This window comes from Branchiostoma lanceolatum, chromosome 1 (genome assembly GCF_035083965.1).
Source record: "Branchiostoma lanceolatum isolate klBraLanc5 chromosome 1, klBraLanc5.hap2, whole genome shotgun sequence".
NCBI classification, from domain to species: Eukaryota; Metazoa; Chordata; class Leptocardii; order Amphioxiformes; family Branchiostomatidae; genus Branchiostoma; species Branchiostoma lanceolatum.
Window position 1 is genome coordinate 4,059,457 of NC_089722.1, and position 13,190 is coordinate 4,072,646.

Here is a 13,190-nt window from a genome sequence, read left to right on the forward strand (position 1 = left end):
TGTAGGTAATTTTAGGAAAGGTGAGTACACCTGGACATAAATTATGCCAATGACGACCTTATTTGCATAATTTATGCAGATACTTGTATCTCCCTTACGGTACATGCTACAAATGTCATATTTGAGGTGTGGGTGCTTTCAATTCGTCCTTCAGTTATAATAATAATATAATGGTTAAGTTCTGAGTACATAGATATAGCAACAAGTATAACATAGCCTGAAAAGTAGCAAGGATCCCATACAATCTTCAAAACAAAGAGAGCGGTATGCGGCAATCGGACTTGTCGTGTATGTTGCGGGCTGTGCCGCGCTTTCATTTTTTTAGTATCTAGTGTCCCTCCTGCCACTGATCACACCACTTAGCCCTTTTAACTATCATCACTCAAGATGGCTGTGTAAAGGGTAAATCTTTGCCAATTACTCGTAATACTATCGGCCTGTTCAATTGATTTAAGTAACTCTTCGATGATAACATTTTAAACAGAATTTCTAGTCAGTGACACAGAACATTCATATGGCTGAGGTATAAATTTGTAAAGGATTCATCTTTCTAGCAACAGAGCCCTGAACGAAGATCCAGAACGCTATAAAGTGAAGACTGTATCATATCACCTATCTTTGCAACTAGCTTCGGCAAAAACGCAAATTGTATGAAAGTGCTTGAAACACGCGTATTTTATGTCATACAGATGCTAAAACAGTCGCGGTTCAAAAGTAACCAAAGCTTTTCGGGTGAAATAGCACGATAAACGTCCGTGTGAAGGGTGCATATTTGTAATGATATGGCTAACCGGTTTGGTAATACCATCTGTCTGTTAACATAGCTAGTCAATGATATGAGGGAAGACATTACTCTTTGTGCAGTATGCCTTTCCGTCGCTGTTCAAATGTAAAGTTCTTGGGTTGAAATGGAACATCCGTGAGAAGGGCGCATATGTTTTTGCAATGATTTAGCGGAAAGTTTTGGTAACACTATACATCTGTGAACGTAGTTTTCAAATGATAAAAAGGAAAGTATTACTTTTTAAACAATATGCCCTGCCAGTGACAGAGAACAAACAGGCGAGCTACTGTGTGACTTTCCAATCAAATAGCTGGAACATTTTTTTGTGAGGGATGCGTCCTTTCAGCTTAACATGCCATAACACTACACTACTCTATAAAGACTGTATCATCTTAAAAAGACAGTTGGAAATTCAAAGTGTGGCGAACGTAGCCGAAACAATTTATGAAGGAAACTTTTTACAAAACGATGTAAAAATCTAGATGAAAACTTATTTTTCGTGTCAACAGTTCGAAACGAGAATTTGGTCTATAATTCAAGTCACACAAGTTACACCATTAACTTTCAACAAAAACCTTTCATGAGATGGAGAGGAATATGACAGTGTAGCAATGTAGACTTTACCAGCGCAGGCCATTTGAGGCTCCTTACGAGATGGATAGGTGTGTTTTCTTTGACTAGGGACAAAGTGAGGCCAGGTGAGGTATCTGACGGGTTAGATTGTTGTGTTTTCTTGGACTAGGGACCAGGTGAGACCAGGTGAGGTACCTTGCAGCTGAGATAGGTGTGTTTTCTTCCACTAGGGACTAGGTGAGGACAGGTGAGGCCAGGTGAGGGACCTTATATCTGAGATAGGTGTGTTTTATTTGACAATGGACTATATGAAGCTGGGCGAGGTACCTTACAACTGGTATAGGCATGTTTTCTTCGACTAGGGACCAGGTGAGGTAAGGTGAGGTACCTTACAGGTTAGATAGGTGTGTTTTCTAAAGTAGGGAGCAGATGACGCTAGGTGAAGCCAGGTGAGGCTACTTACAGGTTAGATAGGTGTGTTTTCTTTGACTAGGGACCAGGTGAGGCCATGTGAGGTACCTTACAGCTGCGATAGGTGTGTTTTCTTCGACTATGGAAAAAGTGAGGCCAGGTGAGGTACCTTACAGGTTAGATAGGTGTGTTTTCTTCAAGTAGGGAGCAGACGGGGCCAGGTGAGGCTACTTACAGGTTAGATAGGTGTGTTTTCTTCAAGTAGGGAGCAGACGAGGCCAGGTGAGGCCAGGTGAGGCTACTTACAGGTTAGATAGGTGTGTTTTCTTTCAGTACTAGTAGGGACCAGGTGAGGACAGGAGAGGTACCTTACAGGTTAGATAGGTGTGTTTTCTTCAAGTAGGGAGCAGACGAGGCCAGGTGAGGCCAGGTGAGGCTACTTACAGGTTAGATAGGTGTGTTTTCTTTCAGTAGGGACCAGGTGAGGACAGGAGAGGTACCTTACAGGTTAGATAGGTGTGTTTTCTTTGACTAGGGACCAAACGAGGCCAGGTGAGGCTATGTACAGGTTAGATAGGTGTATTTTCTTTGATTAGGGACCAGGTGAGGTACCTTACAGGTAATATAGGTATGTTTTCTTTGAGTAGGGACCAGGTGAGGCCATGTGAGGTACCTTACAGCTGCGATAGGTGTGTTTTCTTCGACTATGGAAAAAGTGAGGCCAGGTGAGGTACTTTACAGGTTAGATGAATGTTTTTTCTTCAAGTGTGTTTTCTTCAAGTAGGGAGCAGGCGAGGCCAGGTGAGGCCAGGTGAGGCTACTTACAGGTTAGATAGGTGTGTTTTCTTTGACTAGGGACCGAACAAGGCCAGGTGAGGCTATGTACAGGTTAGATAGGTGTATTTTCTTTGAGTAGGGATCAGGTGAGGACAGATGAGGTACCTTACAGCTTCGATACATGTAGGTGTGTTGTTTTCTTCAGCTAGGGACAAGGTGAAGCCAGGTGAGGTACCTTATAGCTAAGATAGGTGTGTTTTCTTTGACTAGGGATCAAGTGAGGCCATGTGAGGCTGCGTACAGGTTAGATAAGTGTGTTTTCTTTGAATAGGGAGTAGGTGAGGCCAGGTAAGGTTTTATAAGTGTCTTTTTGGGTAGCTTATAGCCGGAAGATACCTCAATTGGCCTCACCTGGTCCAGAGCCAAAGAAAAACACATATCTAACCTGTAAGTAGCCTCACCTGGCCTCACCTTACCTTAAGCTGCCTCACCTGGTCCCTAGTCGAAGAAAACACACCTCTCTTAGCTGTAAGGTACCTCACCTGGCCTCATCTGCTCCCTTCTTGAAGAGAACACTCCTATCTAACCTGTAGGTAGCCTCACCTGGCCTCACCTTGTCCCGAATCGAAGAAAACACACCTATCTAATCTGTAATATACCTTACCTGGCCTCACCTGGTCCCTAGTCAAAGAAAACATACCTATCTTACCTGTAAGTAGACTTACTTGGCCACACTTGGTCCCTAGTTGAAGAAAACACACCTATTTAAACTGTAAGGTACCTGACCTGGCCTCACCAGGTCCCTAGTCAAAGAAAACACACTTATCTAACCTGCAAATAGCCTCACCTTGCCTCACCTGCTCCCTAGTCAAAGAAAACACACTTCATCTCACCTGTAAGACGTCTTAGTTGGTCCCTAGTAAAAAAAAAGCAATCTATGTCACCTGTAAGGAGCCTTACCTGGACCCTAGCCAAGTGAAACACACCAGTCTCTCCTGTAAGGTTCCTATCCTGGTCATTTATCATGTGAATCATACTTAAATCAGCTTTACGACGGCTCACCCCCTCCCCACTGTAAGAATTCATATCTCTGACATAATATTTTACCTAAGAAAACTTACTCATAGTCAATTGATAAACTAAATGATTTATATATATATCTGATTCAAATTATAAAAAAAAAACTTTGCCACTCCCCGCGATACTTATACAGGCCCGCAAGTGATCTCACGTGTCCAGGGCCCAGGCACCCTGCACGCGACCATCCTCGGCCTCCGCGACCTTTAAAAGCAATATGGCTTATGGCTTGGAAGACACGAGTTTCTCATGTCATGATAAATTGTGATATGCTTCATTTTGAAAAAAATGCCCTTCGTACAAAACAATATTGGCAAGATGCATCCTACCCGCGTCGATCATTTTTTTTTGTCACCTGTTTTGCTGTGAAGACGTATCGTTCAAAAAGCATTATTTCAGCTAGATATTTGATTGGACAGTTACACGATACCTACTTGTTCGCTGACTCTGGAAAGGCATCTTGCAATTGGATTTCCCTTTTATCATTTCAAAACTACGTTCACAGACAGTGTTTATACCAATCAGCTATATCATTGCAAGTACATATGTACCCTTCTCACGGACGTTTGTTTTTCCTTCTATTTCATTCAACAAAAAATTATTCTTGAACAGCGACGGTGTTAGCTGTATGACACAAAAGATGCGTGTATCACACATTGATAAGTTTTTACTTCTATCATTGGAAAAAAATGCACATTTTTGCTTAGCTCGTTGCGAATAGACTGATATATTTTTGTTTTTTATCTACGGTGGAAAGATACAGTCTTAACAAAAAGATTAGTGTTCAGGGCATTGATTCAGGGATGTGTTGCTGGAAAGACGTATCCTTCACAAATTCATACTTCAGTTATATGATTAGAAAGTCTAATATTCAGTACTTAGTGTTCTGTATCGGCAGCAGTGTTCTATGAAAAGAGATACTGTTTTAATAAAGAGTGACTTTCTGCAGTTGCATAATTGAAAGGTTATACAACATCTACACGCCCATTACCTTCAGCCATATCATACCATATCATACCATGTATTCTGTACCTATATGGCTGTACTTAGCCCGTGATAGGGCATGAATGTACAATAAAGGTTATCATCATTATTACTATCATTGCAAAGATGTACCCTTCACACGACCAGCTAAAATGATTAGATATAAAACGGTTAGGTGGTGCGATCTGTGGCCGGAGGGATGCTAGAAAATGTGCGAATAGCCCCTAAAATACGCTTTAAAGTTAAAACAAGATCGATCGCAGCACACCGCTGTGAAAGTTTTAAATCCTGCGTCAGGAAAAATGTGAAATTCCAATATCTAAAAGGCAACATTACCCACGAACTGACCCATAATTAGCAAAAAAGTAAAACAGGCAAACAGCCGAGACTTGCAGCGCGGCGAGTCTACTCGGCACGGTAACCCGGTTTCTCGAAAAACCCCATGCGGTACCCAACACGGCTTGAAAACAAATTATGGCGGAGTTGTTACGCTGAAAACCTGAAAATTGGTCAACTTCGCCGTGATATATCTTACTTCATACTGCGTCCCAGTTAAAAAAGACAGTTTGTCGATGTGTTGCAACTCTTTCGGAGCACAGAGACGCAATTTACAGTCTGATGCGACCTATCTGGGCTGTACAGTGGCTGTACATATTACATTTGGCTAACTGCTCATTTCGGCGTGTAACACTCAAAAGGAGGCCGCCATCTTTCATCGGTTACATAATTATTGTAACCAAGTGACACAACACCTTACTCTGGATAAGGCGCTTCAAAAGCAACCAAATGAAGCTACTAATGATTCTTCAAATGTCGTCTATATAGCATGATTTTTGGGATGAGTCACCGAATAATAAGCTTAGTTCAAACGACTAGCGTTTACCTTGTGATCACGATATAACGTTATCAGTCTAACAACACCGATAACAGTTAAAAATAAGACCGCGCTTGATGACCAGAGATGTCTTAGCGCACCTGTGCACGTATTGTTGCATCTTTTGTGTTTACAAAACTCGGACTTACCGGTTTTGCCGCTGGCCTCTAGCTATCCTATCCGCGTGTCAGGGGGGGTGTTATGGTGAAGATTAGGGCGAGCGCACTATTTCGTAGGGGCAGAGGAAACTTCGCTCGCAGCAATCATGTCTATTAAAGTAGTACTATGTAGCAGACTTGTGGAATAATTCAGTCGTTTTTCGGGAGAAAATGTAGCCGAAATTTTCAATGGATGAGAAAGTACGGATTTTAAACTTTCAGACCTGGTTGAATTAAATATGATTATACCGGTTCTACCACGATGTTCGCCCATCGTTGCAGCAGCGACACCTAGCTGTAGTACGAAGTAGAACAACTTAATATTGCCCTGAGTAAGGTGCATGACAGACCGTCACCGAAACGTCGGATAGGTGTTAGCATTTGGTTGTGTACAAAGAACTTTGTAATCCGGAAATCAACCAACCTGACGTAGATCATACAGATGTTATATGAGGATAGACATATACAACGGTATTAGCAGGTTTCTTTAGAAAGTTCCTGGCAATTAAGAAACGCTTGTGACGTCATTCAATCCGAAAGTTCACGTGGTCCTGTTAACGTTGTTATATAGTCATTTGAATTCTTGGGCGAATGGGGAAATTAATCATAGGGGCCACCAAAGCCCGGTCACAATGGCCAGGTGGCCCTAAGGCAGCCATTATCTTCCAGTTCTGATAGACTTTACCTAAGGGTAATTATTAACCACATCCATGGTTGCTAACCTTCAATGACGCAATGTTGCAGACGTTCGACCCGGCTGGTGTATGAGCTGAGATCCGTTTTCTTTTTCACAAAATAGCATCAAATCCAGGTGAGTCAATTTATCTTGTAAAGCCTATTGCTATTATTTAACGAAATACATTTTATCTCAAACTGCCCCTTCAATGATCGGAAAAGAAAAGAGCTTTTCAAAGAAGCCTCCAAAACTTACCACAATTTCCAAACATTTACTGACAAAAATAAAACTAGAACCTTGTTAACCTCCCAAAGCCCACTCATTACAAAGAAAGTGGGACACTTCATCTTCCACTGCTTCCAAAAAAAGAAGTCAAACCCAAAAAGCGTAGATTGCATTCCGTAGTAGTTTTTTAGAATAGCCATGTGTTCTAATAGTCAACATTGTTAACTCGCACTACCCGTACAGTATACTCTTGCTATGTATTGTTTCATGTTGCAATTAGCCCTCGAGCAAGAACTTGCAAATAAAATTATCATTATAACTTCTGCCATGTTTCATTCAGTTGAAGAACTCCGATCGGGCGGGAAAGGCGTTCTACCTTTATCAACCAACACCTTAGACTCGACCCCGCCCCTCCCCATAACTGGGTATCCATTAACCAGCAGCTGCAGGCATAACGTTACTTGAGCTAGGCCAGTTTTACGTACCCCATGCATCATCATACTCGTAACAGTAGATCTGGACGAGAGGGTACTGTGGAACAGTTTGCCACCATGATATCGGATACAAGCGGCAACTAAGAACAAGTTTAGGCACGAGATTCTAAGTCACATGTATATGAAGTAACGTTAGTCAATTTTTGATGCTGTACGTAAATAGCTGTAAGTAACAACTTTTATGTAGTCTGTATGTCAATCGTCAATATGTTTTTTTTATTATTTTCTTATACTCCAGGTAGACTAGCTACTTACCGAATGTACGGTTGATAGCCTCCTTGTTTGAAGGCTATCAAATGCTTCACATTTAATTATTGTGTGTAATATTATCGCTGGCATTTATCCTGCATAAGTTTCTTATCAGTCATATCTATAAATTGTCCTATGGTCTCCTATGTCCAAGTCCCTTGACCTCCGGGTCTTTGGGGGGACAAGGTAGCAGTGAAGATGGAGATCTGTCTCCAGGCTCGTCTGTTTCTTGCAGCAGCCAGCCTTTCAGACATCTATAAATTGCTCTTCCACAAATATAACGTTGGGTAACCTAAATTCGTGGGGTACTTAAAGTCGGGATTTTTCGACAACGGGGTATTTAGGGATATGTGCTAGATGCAAAATCAGTTATAACGCCAGCAATGCAAAGCAGATAGACTAACGTATTCAGAACACTGGCTTAAAAGCTTCGATAACCATGCATTAGAAGTTGGCGACGTCAAAAACTCTCCGTCCCTTATTGACAGAGTCTGGGGGCTTCGTGGGAGAACCACCCAGCACGGTTGTTCGCTGGTTTATAAGACAAATGTCACATCTCCTGCCTGCTAAACACAATTATTTATAAGACAACTTATTACAATCTCTTTTGCTAACCTACAACTGGATTCTAAGTGTGATCAATCATCAAAACTCCTCTCTGTTGCTACAACCTACGGCACGTGTATTTTCCCGCCGCCATATTGTTAACCAGAATCCTGTTGTCAATCAGACGACAAAGGTTTGTGAGGAACACTTTTTGTCTAAATGCTGTGTGTGATAGTGGACTGAGGAAGATATTTTCCTCAAAGTTTGCTCCTAACACAACAAGGAACACATGGACATAGTGGTATTACCATTGCTACGGCATCCAGCTAACTTGCCATGAATAATGTAACGTTACACGTTGCCCGATGATGACGATGGGCCGACTTTGAGTGAAGTTCTACCGACTCAACACACGGGTTGTTCCCGAACTGGCCTGATGTGTGCGGTACGGCCGTTTTTTCGTGTATTTTTTTTACTTGGACACGTCTATATCCATAGCACTCTCCTCAAGCCAAGGATAGAACGAATAGCTGCTGTATAAAATGTGATTAGCGGTAAGATATTCCAGACGAATCTTCTCTCCCGAATTAATGTGCCCCCCTGTCCGACAGGGCCGTAATTGTGCGTGCGGCGGACGGTAGTTTGAAGTTGAAATATTATGGTGTCAGCACGACTAGAGACAAAATCTACCATATATATGATTAGTGCAAAGATAGTACATGATACTGACAGAATAATAGAAAAAAAGGATGGTTTATTGTTCTGCTAGATTGATTTCAGTCAACCATTATCGGAAAAATCCCGAATTTAGGTTACCCAACGTTACATACACTATCTCGAATGATAATTAGATTTTCATATAAAATTCACATGCTTAGAAAGGCTATGATAACATGCTACAATGTAAAGGCTTCAAATGTGCTTTTGTCATGTGAGAGCATATGACAGCTGTGAACATGAAATCTCTTTGAGTCAGTCTGAAGAAACAAAAAAGTACATGACTTTCCTGTATGTGTGGTATATTCCTCACTCCTACAAGAGTCAGAATTATCATTTATCATTCGTAAATAGTTTCATCAGGTTGGTAAGTCACTGGATAAAAAGACTCTTTTTACACATCCAAGAGATTTATTCCACCGACGTTTCGGTGATCATCTGTCACCTTTTTCAAGGCAATTCTGACAGGTTCACATAGTAATACAGCACAGGTGTCTGCCTTTTAGCATTGTTCGTTGATTTATATATATATATATATATATATGATTATGATACAAGTGCAGAAGGAGGGACAAAGCATACTACATAATATATACATGTAGATTATACTAGGCCCTCCTCCTCTATACTAATATAGAGTGATTAAAATCGATTTAAAATCGATAAATGATCATTTAGTAAATACACATAAGATGTGATAACGTTACAATAATAAGTAGAGATAATCAATCAGAATCCAGTTAGTTTTAGATCAATAAGTTCAATATGAGAAGCGATACCAACTTACACTCAATAACTTGTACTTAAGTTATACTTCTTAATAACTTATGCTGGGTTACTTAGTTATTAAGTGTAAGCTAGACCCAGATCTCTTAAATTAGTTTTTGGGTTGGGTGTAACCTAGAGACACATCCAAATTAATGGTTTGACCTCAGATCCCTTTGATTTTATAGTTTGGTTTGATTGGCTGCATGACATGAGCTAAATTCAGATCCCCTAGCTAGCTTCACATTTGATTATTGTGTGTAAGCTAGATTCAGATCCCTTAATTTCTTAACTTTATCTCTTTATCAATTGAAATTGATCATTGGGTGTATCTGATTCTAAACTCTAGTTATAGAGTGTAAGCTAGATCCAGATTCCTTTAGATCCAGATCCCTTTAGTTATTTGGCGTAAGTTTGATCCAGATCCCGTCCTTTGCCCGCAGTATGAGCTGCTCCACGAAGAACGGCGCGGGTTTGGTCTCGTCGAGCTGCAGACGGAACCGCTGCAGAATCAGAGCCACCGCCACTTTCATCTCATTCATTGCAAAATTCTGTCCAATACAGTTCCTAGAATTAAAACAAAGTAATGTTACCAGAAGAACACAACAATCTAAACAAGCTTGGTTCTTATGAACTGTCCAAAAAGAAAGCAGTTTCCAAATTGGATCAGCAGCACCGCCACCTTCATCTTGTTCACCGCAACATTCTGTCCGATACAGTTTCTATCATCCGAAATTTATGGGGAAAAAAGATACGAATAATTTCAAGAGGTTGGCGAATAACTAAATGATAATTTTATTCACAACCAAAAATTCAACAAGAGCCAACGTTTGGATGACCATCTGTCATCTTTTTCCGGGCGTTTGGGACCGCATTGTTACCACAGTCATGTAGCAGTGACACCTTAGCTGCAGTGTAGAGTAAACAAGTCAGAAAAAATGACAGACGGTCATTGAATCATTGGCTCTTGTTAAAGATGAAGTTATGTTGTGAATCTTTTCTTAACCGTGGTTAGGAGGTCTTCGAAAATAAATAACACAAAACGTCAGTCTGATGATGATTTACCTCGGTCCTGCTGAGAAGGGGACGAAGGCATGGTGATGTCTGTCTTTGGATCTCTCCGGGGAGAAGCGAAGAGGATCATAGACCTGGAAATGTACAAACTATGGATATAAAAACTTTAAGTAACATTTATATGCAATACGTAGTATATGGTTACATAGTTCCTACATGTACAAGCATAAGCAATGCATAAACCAAAGTGAGCAAAATTTCATTTTACACATGCATGAATGGTCAACTTAACAATGTATCACAGTTGCCTGATGCTTTATTTAGGTCTGTGTGATGCTGCTCACCTCAGGGTCAGGCCAGATAAGAGGGTTGTGATGTGAGTATATGGCCCCAGCTGTCACTATGGATCCTAGGAATAAATAGATAAGACAGTGGATGTTAACCCACTAACAGAGACACTAACTCAAGGCATCTTCTTGGCCAAAAAAGTTATGAAACATGCACCAAACATGCATCAAACTAAATAACATCATATACCATAATTTTCATTAGTTTTCAATAAGCAGCAACAAGTAGAAAAGCCAATCGCAATGATTTATTAGCAACACTACTTTCATCACTCTATGAAAGCTGATGTGGTCTTAGTTGATTCCAGAAGGATGGCGGCTGAGACACAACAATTTTACCGGTTTTGACCTTTTATTCAAAAGTCTCCATCAGAATAGAGAAACTCTGTTACACAGGACACGAAGACTCTACACGACAGCGCCGACTACAACGGGAATCATACTGGATACACCAACTCAGACGGCCTCAAGCAGGAATCGCTAGAGATCACTAAGGTCTGAAGAGCTCCAGCCTTGTCACGACCGGCACCCCCAAGAACACTGATGATGTGGTCTTTTTTCTTGGGTTTCCATACACAATTATTATAGAGAAATAAAATGTCTTTCTATTCATCACATCAAGTCTTCTTCAAGCACAGGTTTGTGTTGGGGGGCTTGTAGTTGTAGTGGCTGCCATTTTTAATGTCTCCATTCCCATCCCTTAGAGGGAAGTGGAGAGAGGGAGAATCACAGCAAAGAGTAACGACCAAAACCGCTGCTTGAAGAAAAGTGGTTTATTGAGAAAATATACAACAAAACGGCCTTGCCGTAAACATTAAACTGTGCCGAATTTTTCCATTTTTACCTCATACAACAACAAAAAACTACTTGAAATATAAACAAGTTACAATCACCATTATCAACATATTTAAAAGTTGCTATGACTAAGAGTTACTGACAATCACATTGAAAGCAGGGTCTCGGGTCGACACTATAGGTGTCAAAATGAAGGCCACATGTATATTTTCCAACACTAAAAAATAACAGCTTAGAACGTATCAAGCCCACTCAGACTGAATGCAGCAAACAAGAAGTATGTTATTTTTACCTTCAGGCAGGGTTTTCCCATCTGGGAAAGTCAGCGTCTTGGTGATTTGTCGAGAGTACGAGGGGACTGGTGGCCTGATCCTCAGACTCTCCTTGATACACATGGTGGTGAAGGGGAGCTTACTCAAGTCCTCCCTGGAGATAAGTAAGACAGGAAGTACATTCTTAAGACATGACAAGTATCTTGGTGAGACATCCAGACTCAGGTCTTCCCTGGAGATAAGTGATAAAAGCAGTTTCTTAGACATACTTAAATTGATAAATTTTATATTCTACTTCTATAGAATACTGCGCAAACCCCAAAATTAGGTATCACGCCCAGGGGAAGAGAGGTGCTGGCCTAAGTATGACCGGCGGCGCTAGTGCTGCGAACCAACAGGTTCATTCTGTGCTACAATAAATTGGATAGTTCGTTAATTTGCTGAAAATCTTACAACAAACAAATCCTATGACAAACCATGCTAGTGGCATCGTGAGGCGCAAGTGGTAGAGCGCACGGCTGTCAAACAATGGGAGCCAGGATCTAACCCCGGGTTGTGCCCAGAGACATGTCCGAAACTTGCCCCTAACGTTGTCCCCTTGGGAAAGGCACTTAACACGACTTTCCTCACTTCACTCAGGTGTAAATGAGTACTCATCTAGGGTTAGGGACGTCCCTCGGATAGGACGTTAAATGGAGGTCCCGTGTTTGGGGAGAGCCACACCCCGCACATGTAAAAGAACCCACCACACCTTTCGAAAAAGAGTAGGGGCATGCCCCGGTGTTCGATGGTCCAAAACCTTGCAGTCTGGTCTGGGTTGACATCTTGAAAAGGTGATAGTCACCTGTTATGTCAAACCTTCCACAAATGTGGTAAATCAAAATAAATAAATAAATGCTTTTCCCATTCTATCCCTTATTTATTTATTTATTTATTTGTTCAGCTGCGTACAGTGTACCGCAGCCAAGGCTGCCCGACTAGCTACTGCTATTACAAGGGGCCAGCCTTGCTGCAAAAGTACATGATAAAATACAATACATTAGTTAAAAATACAAGTTACATTAGTTATGAATAAATCATGCACACGTACAATCATACAACTCTTACAGTGAATCAGTATACATAAACATTCTATGAATACCACTATAAAATCTAAAAGGGAGAAAATACAGATACGGAATTGTACATTGGAATAGTAGTTTGTGCTAGATCGGGGAGATTTAAACAGAGAAGGGGTCCCCCAGTGACTTCCATGCCATAGTTTTAAAAGTAGAAAGTGAGGGGGCAGTCCGTGTGTCGGATGGAAGGGAGTTCCACAGTTGGGTGGCTCTATAGAAAAAGGCCCTCTGGGTTCTCACACTTTTTGGTATTTGGAAAGAGAGATTGTTTTTGTTTCTTAGTCTAACTGTTAGACCATTGGGTCAGCACAGAAGATCTGGCAACCAGTTTTCT

The 13,190-nt window shown here is 41.1% G+C and overlaps 1 protein-coding gene across 6 annotated transcripts in view; it reads right to left on the minus strand.

Annotated features, from left to right (window-relative positions):
* LOC136430299 (cytochrome P450 4F2-like) overlaps positions 1-13,190 on the minus strand; it is a 32,293-nt gene that overhangs the window by 11,372 nt on the left and 7,731 nt on the right. For 3 of the 6 annotated variants that reach the window (XM_066420812.1, XM_066420788.1, XM_066420803.1), the window contains 4 exons: positions 11,759-11,892; positions 10,669-10,733; positions 10,376-10,458; positions 8,563-9,877 (listed from right to left, as the gene is read on the minus strand). The exons of 1 other annotated variant lie outside the window; for it this stretch is intronic. In XM_066420812.1, the coding sequence (XP_066276909.1) occupies positions 9,706-9,877; positions 10,376-10,458; positions 10,669-10,733; positions 11,759-11,892 (454 nt within the window). In that variant the 3' untranslated portion in view covers positions 8,563-9,705. Of the gene's footprint in view, positions 1-8,562; positions 9,878-10,110; positions 10,219-10,375; positions 10,459-10,668; positions 10,734-11,758; positions 11,893-13,190 lie in introns of those variants that run through there. 2 more of the 6 variants (XM_066420820.1, XM_066420794.1) reach the window with 2 other exon arrangements.